The 16,205-nt window shown below is 38.8% G+C and overlaps 9 protein-coding genes across 9 annotated transcripts; 4 read left to right on the top strand and 5 right to left on the bottom strand.

Moving 5' to 3' along the window:
• Positions 1-823: 823 nt before the first annotated feature.
• On the top strand, positions 824-2,500 carry LCB1 (serine C-palmitoyltransferase LCB1; the record flags this gene model as incomplete). The annotated part of the gene is made up of 1 exon (NM_001182805.1): positions 824-2,500. One exon carries the CDS (start codon positions 824-826, stop codon positions 2,498-2,500), a length of 1,677 nt encoding a protein of 558 aa, NP_014025.1.
• A 324-nt stretch (positions 2,501-2,824) lies between these two features.
• GSR1 (Gsr1p) lies at positions 2,825-3,418 on the top strand (the record flags this gene model as incomplete). The annotated part of the gene is made up of 1 exon (NM_001182804.1): positions 2,825-3,418. One exon carries the CDS (start codon positions 2,825-2,827, stop codon positions 3,416-3,418), a length of 594 nt encoding a protein of 197 aa, NP_014024.1.
• A 209-nt stretch (positions 3,419-3,627) lies between these two features.
• On the bottom strand, positions 3,628-4,749 carry JNM1 (Jnm1p; the record flags this gene model as incomplete). The annotated part of the gene is made up of 1 exon (NM_001182802.1): positions 3,628-4,749. One exon carries the CDS (start codon positions 4,747-4,749, stop codon positions 3,628-3,630), a length of 1,122 nt encoding a protein of 373 aa, NP_014022.1.
• A 172-nt stretch (positions 4,750-4,921) lies between these two features.
• HER2 (glutamyl-tRNA(Gln) amidotransferase subunit HER2) lies at positions 4,922-6,316 on the top strand (the record flags this gene model as incomplete). Its single annotated transcript, NM_001182801.1, has 1 exon — positions 4,922-6,316. One exon carries the CDS (start codon positions 4,922-4,924, stop codon positions 6,314-6,316), a length of 1,395 nt encoding a protein of 464 aa, NP_014021.1.
• A 105-nt stretch (positions 6,317-6,421) lies between these two features.
• Positions 6,422-6,920, bottom strand: GOT1 (Got1p; the record flags this gene model as incomplete). Its single annotated transcript, NM_001182800.1, has 2 exons — positions 6,422-6,816; positions 6,899-6,920. The coding sequence occupies 2 exons, from the start codon at positions 6,918-6,920 to the stop codon at positions 6,422-6,424; spliced, it is 417 nt and encodes a 138-aa protein (NP_014020.1).
• Positions 6,921-7,324: 404 nt separating this feature from the next.
• Positions 7,325-9,085, bottom strand: TDA1 (protein kinase TDA1; the record flags this gene model as incomplete). The annotated part of the gene is made up of 1 exon (NM_001182799.1): positions 7,325-9,085. One exon carries the CDS (start codon positions 9,083-9,085, stop codon positions 7,325-7,327), a length of 1,761 nt encoding a protein of 586 aa, NP_014019.1.
• A 1,038-nt stretch (positions 9,086-10,123) lies between these two features.
• HAS1 (ATP-dependent RNA helicase HAS1) lies at positions 10,124-11,641 on the top strand (the record flags this gene model as incomplete). Its single annotated transcript, NM_001182797.1, has 1 exon — positions 10,124-11,641. One exon carries the CDS (start codon positions 10,124-10,126, stop codon positions 11,639-11,641), a length of 1,518 nt encoding a protein of 505 aa, NP_014017.1.
• Positions 11,642-11,905: 264 nt separating this feature from the next.
• Positions 11,906-13,030, bottom strand: ABZ2 (aminodeoxychorismate lyase ABZ2; the record flags this gene model as incomplete). The annotated part of the gene is made up of 1 exon (NM_001182796.1): positions 11,906-13,030. The coding sequence occupies one exon, from the start codon at positions 13,028-13,030 to the stop codon at positions 11,906-11,908; it is 1,125 nt and encodes a 374-aa protein (NP_014016.1).
• Positions 13,031-13,228: 198 nt separating this feature from the next.
• On the bottom strand, positions 13,229-16,144 carry HSH155 (U2 snRNP complex subunit HSH155; the record flags this gene model as incomplete). The annotated part of the gene is made up of 1 exon (NM_001182795.1): positions 13,229-16,144. One exon carries the CDS (start codon positions 16,142-16,144, stop codon positions 13,229-13,231), a length of 2,916 nt encoding a protein of 971 aa, NP_014015.1.
• Between the last annotated feature and the right edge of the window lie 61 nt (positions 16,145-16,205).

Here is a 16,205-nt window from a genome sequence, read left to right as displayed (position 1 = left end):
ATAAAGTTGTTGGAAGCAATTACCAAGACAATCACAAACGAAGGTTGCTACCGAAGTGTACTGGATGACCAACATCGCTATGATTAAATAAGACTATACATAATAGACAAGGGTGGCGCGGCTCCATTCCCAGGGAGACACAAACACGAGGTAAGTCTCAAAAAACCGAAGTTTCGCTCTAAAACTGCACGTAAAGGTCGTGGTATTGACTACAACCATTGACTGTTACATTGTGTAGAAGAAAGGTCCTCACATACTGCTCTGTCAATATGGCTTCTTGTGCAGAAGGTCAATATGTACTATTTCCATGAACCCACAAAATAAGGGAAAAAAAACACTGGAAATAACCGCCACACATACCGTATAAAAGTACATCTCTTTATACGAGTTACTTACTAGACCCTAACCAATGCCTTCAAAAAACAGGACAGACCCTAAAAACTACCATAAGAGACCTAACATATGTATCATCATATACGGAAATCGATTTCGCGTATTTTTTTTTTTTTGAGGCGCCATGATTTCTTACACGGTTTCTTTTTTTTTTCCTTCTTTCCTTCTTGCTTCTCTGCTAACAAATTTTTCACTCATTCTTTTTTATAGGGGCATATTGCTGCGGTTAACTGTAGTGAACGAAAGTAAGATTGAGAAAATATAGTACTTAAGAAAAAGAAAAGGAAAAATAAAAAAAATTCTTTTCAACATCATCGAGTAGCACAGTATAAGAGCGCTCTAACCTTCTGCCTGGCCTCCAATATACACATTTTGCTCGTGTAGGGTTATTTATCCTTTTTTCTTCCTTCCCACCCAAAAAAAAAAAGCAATGGCACACATCCCAGAGGTTTTACCCAAATCAATACCGATTCCGGCATTTATTGTTACCACCTCATCGTACCTATGGTACTACTTCAATCTGGTGTTGACTCAAATCCCGGGAGGCCAATTCATCGTTTCGTACATCAAGAAATCGCATCATGACGATCCATACAGGACCACGGTTGAGATAGGGCTTATTTTATACGGGATCATCTATTACTTGTCCAAGCCACAACAGAAAAAGAGTCTTCAAGCACAGAAGCCCAACCTATCGCCCCAGGAGATTGACGCGCTAATTGAGGACTGGGAGCCCGAGCCTCTAGTCGACCCTTCTGCCACCGATGAGCAATCGTGGAGGGTGGCCAAAACACCCGTCACCATGGAAATGCCCATTCAGAACCATATTACTATCACCAGAAACAACCTGCAGGAGAAGTATACCAATGTTTTCAATTTGGCCTCGAACAACTTTTTGCAATTGTCCGCTACGGAGCCCGTGAAAGAAGTGGTCAAGACCACTATCAAGAATTACGGTGTGGGCGCCTGTGGTCCCGCCGGGTTCTACGGTAACCAGGACGTTCATTACACGTTGGAATATGATTTAGCACAGTTCTTTGGCACCCAAGGTTCCGTTCTGTACGGGCAAGACTTTTGTGCCGCACCCTCTGTTCTGCCTGCTTTCACAAAGCGTGGTGATGTTATCGTGGCAGACGACCAGGTGTCATTACCAGTGCAAAATGCTCTGCAACTAAGCAGATCCACAGTCTACTACTTCAACCACAACGATATGAATTCGCTAGAATGTTTATTAAACGAGTTGACCGAACAGGAGAAACTTGAGAAACTGCCCGCCATTCCAAGAAAATTTATCGTCACTGAGGGTATTTTCCACAACTCGGGCGATTTAGCTCCGTTGCCTGAGTTGACTAAGCTGAAGAACAAGTACAAGTTCAGACTATTTGTTGACGAAACCTTCTCCATTGGTGTTCTTGGCGCTACGGGCCGTGGGTTGTCAGAGCACTTCAACATGGATCGCGCAACTGCCATTGACATTACCGTTGGGTCCATGGCCACCGCGTTGGGGTCCACCGGTGGTTTTGTCCTGGGTGACAGTGTTATGTGTTTGCACCAGCGTATTGGTTCCAATGCATATTGTTTTTCTGCCTGTTTGCCGGCTTACACCGTCACATCCGTCTCCAAAGTCTTGAAATTGATGGACTCCAACAACGACGCCGTCCAGACGCTGCAAAAACTATCCAAATCTTTGCATGATTCCTTTGCATCTGACGACTCCTTGCGTTCATACGTAATCGTCACGTCCTCTCCAGTGTCTGCTGTCCTACATCTGCAACTGACTCCCGCATATAGGTCTCGCAAGTTCGGATACACCTGCGAACAGCTATTCGAAACCATGTCAGCTTTGCAAAAGAAGTCCCAGACAAACAAATTCATTGAGCCATACGAAGAGGAGGAAAAATTTCTGCAGTCCATAGTAGATCATGCTCTTATTAACTACAACGTTCTCATCACAAGAAACACTATTGTTTTAAAACAGGAGACGCTACCAATTGTCCCTAGCTTGAAAATCTGCTGTAACGCCGCCATGTCCCCAGAGGAACTCAAAAATGCTTGCGAAAGTGTCAAGCAGTCCATCCTTGCCTGTTGCCAAGAATCTAATAAATAAAAATAGAAAGCCAGTATATGCACACGCACATATATATATAAATATTTATACAATAATACAAATAATCGTAACATCATCTCTGTCAAATTGACGTGGTGCACGGCGCCCAGAGAATGCGCTAAAAATTTTCGGATCCGAAATTTTCTTTCCTTTTACCATCGAGGCAAAGCAACCTGTATTATTTATTTGTTTATTTATTAATAGAAAAGAAAGGAGTACTTTCGTGGTACGCTTTCTTGAGCATTTTCGGTTTCACTAGGCAGAGAACTAACACAAGAGACACAGCAAACATCAAACAAGGTTAAAACAGCACACCAAGGCAATATGATGCATTTTAGAAAGAAATCCAGTATCAGTAACACGAGTGATCATGACGGAGCGAACCGTGCCTCAGATGTCAAGATTTCTGAAGATGACAAGGCAAGATTGAAGATGCGTACTGCTTCCGTTGCTGATCCTATTCTAGACGCTGTGCAGGAAGCCCAACCTTTTGAACAAGCTGCTGATACCTTCCACGACAACATGAACAGACAATCTTATTTTTCCAACGAAGAAGGTCATGTTCTGTGTGATGTTTTCGGTCAACCCATCACACAGGCAGATATATCGAATCCAACTAGGGCAAGAGACGAAAGACCTTTGGACACTATAAGAAGTTTCGAGTATGCTGTCTCCGGAGACCCGGTCTGGGCCCAACAGTTGGAGACTCCAACTTACGGGTTCCGCGTAAGACCTGATTTCCCTGTGTTTGGTGCTGCTGTGACTTACGATGCGAACGGTATGCCACAGCAAGTGGGTGGTGCTTCCAGTCAAATGTATGGTGAACAAGCAGTGTATCAGCCACAACAACACGTACAGACTGAGGAAAAGCAAAAGAAGAAGAAGAAGGGATTGTTTGGTAGAATGAAGAAGAAATAAGCGCTTGATACCCTTTAGAGACTTTATTTTTTTCTTTTTTATGATAATTTCTGTTTTCCGCTCTTATTTTGGATATTTCATATTTCATATTGTTATTATTACTATTATTATATATACATACACACACATATTTTCAATTTTTTTGTCATATGGAGACGAAAAAATGAAGAATGAAATTAAATTGGTTTATAAAATTATTTCTCCGCCTTTTATTTGCTATTTCTCTGTAGAGCTTCGTCTTCGAGGGTATCAATTTTACGCCTGATCTGCTCCATATTTTCGCGAATTTTAACCTCTTGTTCATCGAATTTTTTATCCAGCTCATTTAAAGCCTTTAGCCAAACTTTTCCTTGTTCTTGGATGCTGGTTATTTGTGAATCCAGCCCTTTCGTGGTTTCGTACACCTCGATCACCCTGTTGTTCATTTTATTGAGACTTTTCATCCTCTCCGCCAACAGTGGTAGTGAATCTTGATATTGCTTGAACATGGAATACATACTATTTATCTCCTTTACTTTGTTTTCGGGCATAACAAGCTTGCTCACGGTGTCATCTTTCAACCTCAAGTCCTGTTGTATTTTCTTGCCTAACAATGAGTTTTCAAATTCCTCGTTCAGTTCTACGAGTCTATCCCGGAACTTTTGCAGCTTTCCTTCCGCCTTATCATCGCCTTGTAAAAGTTGAATACTTCTATATAGTTCATTGACTTTACTATGAACCGATTTCCTATCTTCTTCTGCCTCCAAAGCTTCTGGTATGCCAACAAAACGTTCCATTAGGGATATTTTCTGATCTAACTTTTGCAATCTTTTGATATTACTCGTATCAAGAATTATGTTTGGCAATATGACGGTATCTTGGCCTTCATATGTTTCGAGAAGCTTCTTCCTCAAATTTGTCAATCTACTAGATGATTCCGTCGCCAATTTTGATTGAATTTCGCACAATTCCTTGATTTCAGTTTGCATTTCAGATGTTAAATTTTCTATTTTCAACTCCTCCAATTCTTCTCTTATTCTTTCTAATTTCTGTTGCCGACTTTCATCTTCTTCATCGTTACTCAACTTTCTCGCATCTGCACAGTCTGATTGGTTTTGTCTATGTATCTTGAAAAGCAACTGATCTCGAATAGCCCTTCTCAAACTCTCAACATCTCTCCCTGGTTCAACGATGAGCCCATCTTTTCTTGAAGATGCTTCTTCCTGCTCTTCTTGTTGTCCATCTTCCTTCACTTCATTTTCAAAAATTTCTTGAGATTCCTCATTGTCAATGCCAATCAAGCTATCATAATCCACATTGATGGCAGGATCACTTAAATCTATGACGTTCATCAACCAGTAGATTTCTTTATCTTTCTTAGCCTCATGACTTATCTGCTCTTCTTTTTTTTTTTGAAATGCATTGGCTCCCAAAAAAGTAATAGTACATCTATACTTGTAAACACTATTATTTGTGCTGGAAAGATGGCCCCTCAATTGGAGTCCTAACTTTGATTATACAAAAATGCCACTGAAACGCTCCTTAAAAGAATCAATCGAAAGATTATCTAGTTTTCAATCAAAATATAATATTTTCACTAGTATCAATCCATCTCCTTATTCAATCACAAATAAAAAAGGTACAAAAGAAACATTGACAGGTTGCGTTGCCAGTATCAAGGATAATATAGTTACAAAAGATTTTCCAACCACATGTGCCTCACATATACTTGAGAATTTCAAGTCTCCCTTCGATGCAACAGTAGTGAAACTATTAAAACAGGCAGGAGTGCATATCTTAGGCAAGACAAATTTAGATGAATTTGGAATGGGTTCTGGGGGAGTACATTCAATAAGAGGGCCCGTAATTAACCCTTTATATCCTCATGAGGACAAGAAGATCATGGGAGGTTCATCGTCTGGAGCCGCTGCAAGCGTTGCTTGCGATCTAGTCGATTTTGCCTTGGGAACAGATACTGGTGGCTCCGTTAGGCTCCCCGCATGCTATGGATCTGTTTTAGGATTCAAGCCGTCCTATGGACGGTTGTCAAGATTTGGCGTAATAGCGTATTCTCAATCTTTAGACACTGTTGGCATACTTAGCAAAAAGATAAACGTCTTGCGAAAAGTATTTCATACGCTCGATAAATATGACATGAAAGATCCCACTTCCTTAAGTGTGGAATTGCGTGAATTGATAGAAGGGAATAAAAAGGTTAGGAGACCTTTAAAGGTAGGAATTGTAAAGGAATTTAGCCATGAAAGTATGCCCATTGGGTTCCACAGATTATATTTATCCTTACTAGAAAAGCTGATAAATTTAGGGCTTGAAATATACCCTGTATCCATTCCATCTGTAAAAAACTGTTTACCGATTTATTATACGCTATCACCCGCTGAAGCGGCTTCCAATTTATCAAGGTATGATGGTATCAGATATGGATACAGAGATTCAGAACTCGATATAAAAGACGGTATTTTATTCGCACCTACTAGGTCCAAATTCGGAACAGAAGTTAAGAATAGAATCATTCTAGGTAATTATAATCTTTGTTCAGATGCATTTAAGAACAATTTTATTAAGGCAGAAAAGCTACGAGTTAATTTGATCGATGAATTTGACGGGATCTTCAGATTTCCAAATGTTTTAACTAATTCTAAGGGAAATCCAGACGGCCTAGATCTACTGATAGTTCCCACATCGTCCAAGCTTCCTGGATCCATAAGGGACTTCGAAGAAGAGGAAGCCAAATCTCCGGCTAACTCGTATATAAACGATGTCTTTACTGTCCCAATGTCATTGGCTGGACTACCAAGTTTATCAATGCCTTTAAAAGAGAAGACCCCGATTGGCTTACAGGTAGTAGGTCAATATGGTGATGATTCCACTGTGTTAGATTTTGTCGAGTCAATATCATAAATTTGTGAGGACAACGTTAATCATGTAAATATTATTATTTTTACTTTATACCTATAGAAAGTTCGAAAAAATTAATCTATGATATTCACATACAAAATTTTACCATTATACTGGCAGAACCCTAACTCCCGCTAATTTATCTACTATTGGAGCGATTGCTGGGTGAGAAAGTATGGGACCAATTATGGGCATTGATCTCAAAAATTGTACGATGACGCCAAAAAAATCACCAAAGAGACCTATAATACCTAGAGATTCAATTATAAAGCCCAAAAATGTCCATTTCAACAGTATTAAGAAGGCACCAACTAGGAAAAATAGTGAACCGCGCCTTTTGTTTGGCCTGGTAAAAAAAATATATGTCTTTTGTGAACCGATTATTAAGAATACTCCAATTAAAAACAAAATATTGCCCAAGGCCAATAGGGCACGATCAAAAAAAGTAAATATACCAAACAAAAAGAAGAGAAAACCGCCGAAAGTGAAGGCCACACCAAATTCTAGTGAAAAGTAAGTTGTTAGTAAAAAAGGAACTAACGTCTCTCGGAGAAGCAAAGAGCATCTAAAATATTAAAAACATACTTTGAGCCTCTGTGAGCCACATTTTACGCGATGATGGGTAAGCTAAATGATCACTGGGCTGAACTGTAAATCAATCACACGGAGAAGGCAAACGCCAACGCCTTTTAACTCATCTTAAGTGTTTGGGATGGACAACTTTCCAATGTCCGAAAAGAACACGACGGGTAATACTATGCACGAAAAATAAACCATACCATGGAAACCGTAAATGCCGGATGAGTACTAAGAAGCGCAACACATTATTATTTGATTCTTAAAGTTACTATTTTTCTTTGTGATCCCCCATAATTAATATATATATGTTACAGTTATATTTATTTCTTGAAAAAAAAAAAAAAGAATAATTAATCGTAAATTTCATTAGTTAGAATGTCGTCCCAGGTAAAAAAAAAAAGAAAGAAAAAAAAGGTGAATTATCATTCAACACTATATCTGCATGGTTTCATCACCATCAGAATCATCAACATTCACCTGGAATGAAGCTGCGTGTTTTCTTGCAGGATTCTTATCGTTAGTAGTATCATAATCGTTAATGGCTGTGGTATCATTGCTGCTCATCGAGGCCGTACGTGGGGTTAAAAGTAAGTCAACTTCATTGACATATTTCTTCACGCTAGTAGAGGAACCTTGCCTCGATAAGGTTTTGGGGGTATTGAAATTTGAGCGCGATTCTGGAGTGGTGCTGAAACAACCGTTCATCAAGCTATTCTTTGGTGGCTTAGGGTCCAAGACAAAAGTAGAATTCTTTTTCACGAGGCCTGACTTGGATGATGATAAAGAAGTACCGTTTTTGTTAGCGTGAAGATAGTCGAATGTGCCTGCAGGCTTAAGAGATGTCATGGATAATGTTTTCTTCAGAGTGTCTCGAATTCTATTCAATGATCTTTCACGAGAATTAATGGTTCTATCAACGTAAAGGTCAGGCAAATCCATCTTGCTGCTGAAGGCGGTGGAAGTTTCAGAGGACCCGCCATCCATATTTAAATACGCTAGAGTAGTTGTCTTTCTTGATTTGGAAGGAGACCTCAATGTGTGCATGGACGCTGTAGAAGATACCCTTCTTATTGTTGGATGAAAGGAGAAATTCGGCGTGTCCTTAGTATTCAAAGAATTTGAAGTAGCAAAATAATCCTTAATAAAGGGATGCTGTTTCAAATTCTTAGCAGAACGCCTAACGGCCGGGTCAATAGTAAAACAGCATTGAACAAAATTCCAAAATTGTTCGTATTTAGGGTCGTGCATCATTTGTTCGTCGACGTAATAGTCACATTTTGAAATACATTCCAGAGTTTCGTCGTCTGTGGTACAGTCAAAGGGCGTATAGCCGAAGGCCATGAAATATGTCAGTACACCAAGGGCCCATATATCCACCGGACAACCATACTTGTCTAGTTTGCCAACTTGATCAGGAGTCATTTCACCGACACCTTTGCACTTGACGATTTCTGGAGCAATATACGAGATGGTTCCAACAAACTCCTTTAACGAGTTTACCTTACTTGTGTTATATTCAGCAGCAAGACCAAAATCGGCGAGAACTAGGTCGTGTGCCAAGAGATCGTATTTGAAATCTCCGTGGTGTTCACCCTGTAGGTTTTTTTCGTTTTCGTTCACTCTCAATCTGAATAAGACGTTTTCTGCTTTCAAGTCTCTATGAACAATACCTTGAGAATGCAAAAACTCGAGAACGCTCACCAAACAGGCGCAGTACGAGGTAACTTGAGTTTCGAGGTCTAAACACTGATTTTCAACAATTTTTTCATACAAATCTCCCTTCTGACACAGCTGAGTGATCAGGACAATGTTATCTGCCGTCTCAAAATAGTCGAAAAGTTGTAAAATATGGTGATGCCCCTCAAAAATGTCCAAAGAATGTTCATTCTTTTTTTCCATATCTCTGATTTTCTCGCTTATTGACCTCAAAAGGTCGAACTCTCTTTGAATAAGTTGAATTTTGTTCTTGACAGTTTGTTTCTTAATAAGCTTCATCGCGTACAAATCCTTTGTGTGTATATTCATACATTCTTTCACGACGCTAAAATTCCCATCGCCCAAGGAGTTGTGGTTGGTTACGTATTTACATTTGAAGGTTTGAGCGTCTGCATTGCTGCCACTCAGTTGCGGCCAAGGTTTTTCTTCCGGCAGGCGCTGTTGTAGCTGGGAAGCAGAAGAACTAGCTGTAGTCATATCCTGGATGTGTATTTTTCTTTTTGAACTGTTGTAATGTCAATTGTATGAAAATATCGCGGTTTGGCTGAGACAGTCGTGGTAGGTAACTGAAGGAGCAAACAAGAAATTAATAAATAAACAAGTTAGCAAAACAAATAAAAAAACTGTCACTCTAAATAGAAAGAAGTAAAGAAGCAGAAGAAGTCATCCCCGTTCGACACGTTTTCATATTCTGAGTACATGATAAACCCCGCCCTCTTTTTCTTTTTTTAGGAATCCCCCTTTCTATTGTCAGAACAAGAAAGCGGTGTTGGAATTCAAGCAGCTTTTTTTTTTTCTTTTCGTCATACAGTTTCTTTTTCAGGAGTCTTGGTAGCACCCCACCCGTGGAATCGGCGGAATAACCTAACACGTGGAGGTTTTTCCGAGGTGCCAAAAAAGGAAAAACAAAGAGAAGCTGAAATCGGAATTTGAAGAATAGCGTGGGGGGGAGGGGGTTATTCAAGGAGCGCCTGTACCGGCAACGATAGCTTCGGCGGCTAAGATGGCAAACCTAATAGATGTATGTAAAAACATGGATGATAGCAGGCGGTGAACAGCCATGGTAATTTTAGGGAGTGCAAAAGTTATATGTAAGGCTATATCTGTATCAGTTAACAGGGGTGGAAAATGATTTGATAGGCGCAATATGTTTATTGGTAAAAGAGCATCTTAAACCACTTCATTCCATTTCTCACTATCACAAGTGATATATTATGTGTATTTTGCAATCCATGACGCTTTAATGCTTTACAAAGCGCTGCTACTTCTATTTTCTTAACGTAAAGAGGAGTGTATGACGACTAAGAATTGTTTACCCGGCGAGAGTCGATTCTTCGTTACCCGAATTGAAAATTTTTTATTTGCTTTTTCTTTTTTTTTTTTTTTTTTTTTTCAATATTAGCTTTAGCGATGAGATGAGATTTTATAGTGTATACACGGTACTTGAGTACATAGCTATTGGATAACTGTATACTATAATAATTAGATAAGCTGAGCAATATTAACAGGAGAAGTATGGCTACCCCGTCAAATAAACGTTCTAGAGATTCTGAATCTACAGAAGAACCTGTAGTAGATGAAAAGAGCACTTCAAAACAAAACAATGCCGCACCTGAGGGAGAACAAACTACTTGTGTGGAAAAGTTCGAAGAACTAAAGTTATCACAGCCAACTTTAAAGGCCATTGAAAAGATGGGATTTACCACTATGACTTCTGTTCAGGCAAGGACTATCCCACCTCTTTTGGCCGGTAGGGATGTTCTTGGTGCTGCCAAGACAGGTTCTGGTAAAACTCTAGCGTTTCTCATCCCTGCTATTGAACTATTGCATTCTTTGAAATTCAAACCAAGAAATGGTACCGGTATAATTGTCATTACGCCTACAAGAGAGTTGGCTTTACAGATTTTTGGAGTGGCAAGAGAGTTAATGGAATTCCATTCACAGACATTTGGTATTGTCATTGGTGGTGCAAATAGAAGACAGGAAGCCGAAAAATTGATGAAAGGTGTTAACATGTTGATTGCTACCCCTGGAAGATTATTGGATCACTTACAAAATACAAAAGGATTTGTATTCAAGAACTTGAAGGCTTTGATTATCGATGAAGCGGACAGAATCTTAGAAATTGGGTTTGAAGATGAAATGAGGCAGATAATTAAGATCTTGCCAAACGAAGATAGGCAATCCATGTTATTTTCAGCTACACAAACGACCAAAGTTGAGGATTTGGCTAGAATCTCGCTGAGACCGGGCCCTCTTTTCATTAATGTCGTTCCTGAAACCGACAACTCCACCGCAGATGGATTAGAACAAGGCTATGTGGTATGTGACAGTGATAAGAGATTTTTGTTGTTATTTTCTTTCTTGAAAAGAAATCAAAAAAAGAAAATTATTGTATTTTTATCATCTTGTAACTCTGTGAAATATTACGCTGAATTATTGAACTATATTGATTTGCCAGTCCTCGAATTACACGGTAAGCAAAAACAACAAAAGAGAACAAATACATTTTTCGAATTCTGTAATGCGGAAAGAGGTATCTTGATTTGTACAGATGTCGCAGCTAGAGGGCTAGATATCCCTGCTGTGGACTGGATCATTCAATTCGACCCTCCTGATGATCCAAGAGATTATATTCATAGAGTCGGAAGAACCGCAAGAGGCACTAAAGGTAAGGGTAAATCTTTAATGTTTTTAACACCTAATGAATTAGGGTTTTTAAGATATCTAAAGGCTTCCAAGGTCCCATTAAATGAGTACGAATTCCCGGAAAACAAAATTGCAAACGTTCAATCACAATTAGAAAAATTAATTAAATCCAACTATTATCTACATCAAACAGCCAAGGATGGTTATAGATCTTATTTACAAGCGTACGCTTCCCACTCTTTGAAAACTGTCTATCAAATCGATAAGCTGGATTTAGCCAAAGTAGCAAAGTCTTACGGTTTTCCAGTCCCTCCAAAGGTTAACATTACAATTGGTGCCAGTGGAAAAACGCCAAATACCAAAAGACGTAAAACTCATAAGTAATTTCAGAGGATCAATTTTTAATGCTATTAATGTGTACGTGGAACCAACACAACCGAAGTATTCATCTTCTGTTCTCATCGCACTCCTTTTCCTTTCTCTGCTTCTCCACTGTATGTCATTTAAATAAATGTATAAACCGCTGTTTTCTGTTTGTTGTCTTCTACGTACGTTGTCTGTATCAACCTGCACATATTTGAGTATGTAAAATCATGATTTGTAAACTATTGTAAAAAAACTTCATTGATATGAAAATCTGTCGTCTGCTCAATATTTTGTCTTCACTGTTCCCTTTATGCATCCCATGACGCCATTGAAAAGCAAAACTTCGTTGCCAACGGTAAGGCTTCCTATATCTATATCTCCCTCTTCAATAAGGCCGAGCCGCAATAAATAATGACGCATTGTTCCGCACAAACATCCAGTTGCTAATCTTGGTGTCACATACTTTTTAGAACCGTTAGGATCTTTTTGAATTACAGCCACGTTTGTTATTGAACCTTCCATCAGCAGGCCAGATTTGTTGGAAAATAAAATTTCGCATTGCGAGACAGAAGAAGTAGGTTCTGAACCTCTTAAGTTATTTATAGCAGTTTGCATGCGAACTCTCGCCCTAGCGTAATGATCTCTTGAAGTGGTTTTAAAACTGGTGAAAGCTGATGCGTTCAATGGTTCAGATGAAACAACAACATCCCAATTTATTGTGCTATCAATTAAAAATCCATTGAGCATCGTTTTGATGAAGTATGTGGAAACACTGTCATAATCGGTTGTTAATTTTAGGATAGGCTCCATAGGCATTGGAATTGCCTCAATTCGTATATCTCCTGTCTTAGAGACAAGTACCCGCATTTTATAGCATTGCCTTTCGTTGATCATTTTTTGAATTTTTTCGTGATACTCTGAATTTCCTTCTTTACAATTAATCAAGTTTTCAACCAATAACTTCAATAAATCATTCAGAGACGTGCTGAAGTCAATTTTAAAGTATGATAATGCTATTCTTATTCTTTGGTATTGTTCATCTAATAAAAAAAATCGTTCATAAATGACTTGTAGCATATCTTCTACACGCTGGCACACAATGGTCTTGCAATCATGCTTCCAAGCATCAGGATGCTGAATATTTTCGAGAAGGTCACCGCCGGAATTAACCTCCCTTACTCGTAAATAACTTGAGTAATCCTCATTAATTATCTGCTGCCTAATATCTTCGTCTCTCAAACCTAATCGAGGGTCTGGAGTTTCAAAGATCTCTTTCTTTGACGCTGACTGGCGTGCAAAACCAGGGTCGTACCTGAAAGTGGCCAGAACCTCGAAGTTCGGATTAGCAACTAGGCCTCCTTCATCGTAACTTTCCATATCAGTCTTCCAATTGTCCATTAGTGACATCTATTTCTTATTATCCATGTCTCGCTCTTCATCTTTCTTTTACTCACTTTCACAAAATTTTTTCCTGCCCTTTTTTTTCCAATAGCAGGTTCTGTTTATATTTCATCATAATCTATGAAGGCATCGTGACGTGATGATATAGGTGTGTCAAGTAAAATATTCTTACAAGTTGTGGTTATTTATATGCTCTATATATATTCACAGAACTAAATCCAGTTCTTCTATATATTCTTCATTGTTGTCTGGTGTAACGGGGTAAAAAGGTACCATGGCGTCCTGGTACATTACGTACATGTTATTATACACCCTCCAAAATGCTTTCCTTACATTCTTCGCTGGATGGAACAATCCTGCCCATATGTAGTTCATGAATAGTCCAGGGCCAAGAGCTTGACTCAGTGCCTCCAAACCTTCTAAAATACGCATAATAGCATGTGGTGAAGTTTCAAAAATATTGGGTATTAGAAGATTCATTAAATGAATGAAGGCATCTTCGTGACCTGTACCTGAACAGTTTAAAGCTAAGTGGGTTATTACGTTCGACGCTGTCTGACGATGAACTAAATCCCTATCGGTGAGTGCATCTTCTAATAATGGTGTTATGAAGTATATGTAATCCTTAGACATGTTACCAATGTACTCAAACATGAATGACATGGCCTTGAGAACACCGTTTTGAACATTAGTCTCTGGTGTTGTGTATTCATTCATGATTACTGGCAGCACGTTGTAAGGACCACACACTTTAGCAACGATACCGATAGCAACAGCCGTGCATACACGTAACTGACGTTCTTGAACCTTTAAATTGTTCAATAACGCAACAAGAACATCGTGAGGTCCAATTGCTTCAGCAATGAATCCAAACGTGGCATTTGCTGATCTTCTTATTTCTTTATTTGTACTTTTCAAAAGTTCTAATAGTTCAAAACATATTCTCATCCATTCTTTAGGAGGTGCATAGGTAGGTGCTAATTTACCAATAAGTCCAACAAATTTGATAGTGTTTACTTCGACTTTTCTATGCTTGTTTCTTAAAATTGGAGTTAAGGTTGGTAAAATTTGATTAATAGGAGGTTGTAGTTTATCCAAATCCATTACGCTAGTAATACAGTACATAGCGTTGATTATAGAACCTAATACCTCTGGATATACTTCGCCTAAGGATTCATACAATATAATGTTCAATTTATTCAACATTTCGAATTCGTGACAGTTCTTGATGACTGGTATTAGTATGGCACATAGATCTGCTGCATGTTGACGAACCAAGGGAGTTTTATGCTTTAAATGATTTAAAATCGTACTCACAATGGGTGCTAAAAACGGTTTCATACGGATGTCAAGTGACACCGTCACTGCCCCAAACCCTTTAAAGATTATAGAATCACTATTTGTTTGTTCTTGAAATGCTATCAAGAGCGCATCAATAAGCCTCGTTTCTAATCTCTCATCTAAATCTGCTGTCCCTAATAAGTTTACTGTTCTAGTAACAGCATGGACAGCCATTGTTCTGAACGGCTCAGCTTCATCTCTCAATGGTGTTAATAATTTATCAATGGTATAAGAACAACCTAATTTCTTTGCTAATGTAACAGTAGTATATGTAACAACTTTGTTTAATGGTCTATCCAATGCCACTCGTCTGACCCAAAATTTTTGAAAGAATTCTGGCGCGATTTCTTCTCTCAGAAATTTTGGCGTTATGGATTCTACAGCGCTACATTTTTGTAATACTAAAAGAATGGTCTTTTTCATTTCATCATCGGGAGAGTCGAATTCACGTCTAATTATTCTCATTGCTTCTGTGGTATAATAACCGGCATACTCTGGGTCCATCAATGGGATCATAGATCCAACAGCTTTTAAAAAAGAAGATAGCACTTTACCACGATGACTTCTTATACCCTTCCATAATGGCTCCAGTACAACGTTGAAAACTTCGATACCATATGGATAAGAATTTTCTGCTAGTGTTGATAAAGTATGTGCTGTAACAATTCGCACCGGAACGTGATCATCCATTAGGCAGTCTTTGATACAACTCATCAGCCCAGTAAGATGATTCAAGACACCTATTCCCAAAAGTATACCTATTTGCTGCACAATTTTTATGCCAGTATGCCTTGCTTTCCAAGACTTCCGTGAGTGGCATGCTGCATTGATGAAAGGAAGCAATTGATTAACACCAAGGGCTTTTGCCACCACAGCCGCCGCTCTTGAAGTTACATTTCTAACATACTCATCCTCATTCTCAATATCAGGTCTCATTACTGTTAGAATGGTTTTTAGGCCAGCGACTGTAGACAGATTGGTGATTATCTCCTGGCCTGTTGAACGAACCATTGGATCTTCATCTATTAGCAATGGGGCAGCTACTACAAGTATTTTGTGAACGTAAGGTTTTGTTAAATCTCCTAGCTGGTAAAGGACGCGATCTATGGTCTTGATCATTAGATGTCTTTCCTGGTCTTCCAAACTTCTGTCTAGTAATATGGGCAATAAGCGGTTAAATATCATTTCTGGACCAAATGTAACAGCTTTATCGGTTAAAATCCGCATAGAAGTCCTCCTACTCGCTGTATTGCCATTTTTTATTTTCAGAAGTAACATCGACAGGGTTCTTTCTTTCTTTTCATCCTTATTTAACTCATCTATGGGTTTTTTGGATATAACGTCGGCGAAATATTTATGGTCAGAAGGTTTAAAAAACATCAAATCATGGATTCCTTCTACATTAACCAAAGCACTATCAGAGTTTTCTTTGACCGCTGTTGAAGATTCATCAGGTGGCTCGTACCCTTTTACATCCCAACGAGATTTTCTTTTCCTTGGCACGACAGCGTCTTGGGTATTTTCTGAAGACGTAACAGTTTGTGTATCGGAATCCGGCTCAAACTTCATATCAAACCTTCTTTTGTGGTATGAATCCTCTCGATTTTGCACTGTCCTAGTTTCCATTTTTTCCTGTAGCACATCTTTTTCGTTCTCACCAATACGTGCAGCTTCTTTCTGCAGGTTTTCCCTCAAATCCTGAGGAATAGAATATTGACCGCCTAATTGGTGGCTCTTATCGCTATTATTAGCGTTTACAAATTGAATCGGATGACTCATGATGACAGGTCCTGGCTTTCTATGTTTATTATGTATAAGTAATTGAAGAGATGTTTCAGTT

This window comes from Saccharomyces cerevisiae, chromosome XIII (genome assembly GCF_000146045.2).
Source record: "Saccharomyces cerevisiae S288C chromosome XIII, complete sequence".
Taxonomy (NCBI): Eukaryota; Fungi; Ascomycota; class Saccharomycetes; order Saccharomycetales; family Saccharomycetaceae; genus Saccharomyces; species Saccharomyces cerevisiae.
This window is presented reverse-complemented; position numbering and strand designations above follow the sequence as displayed.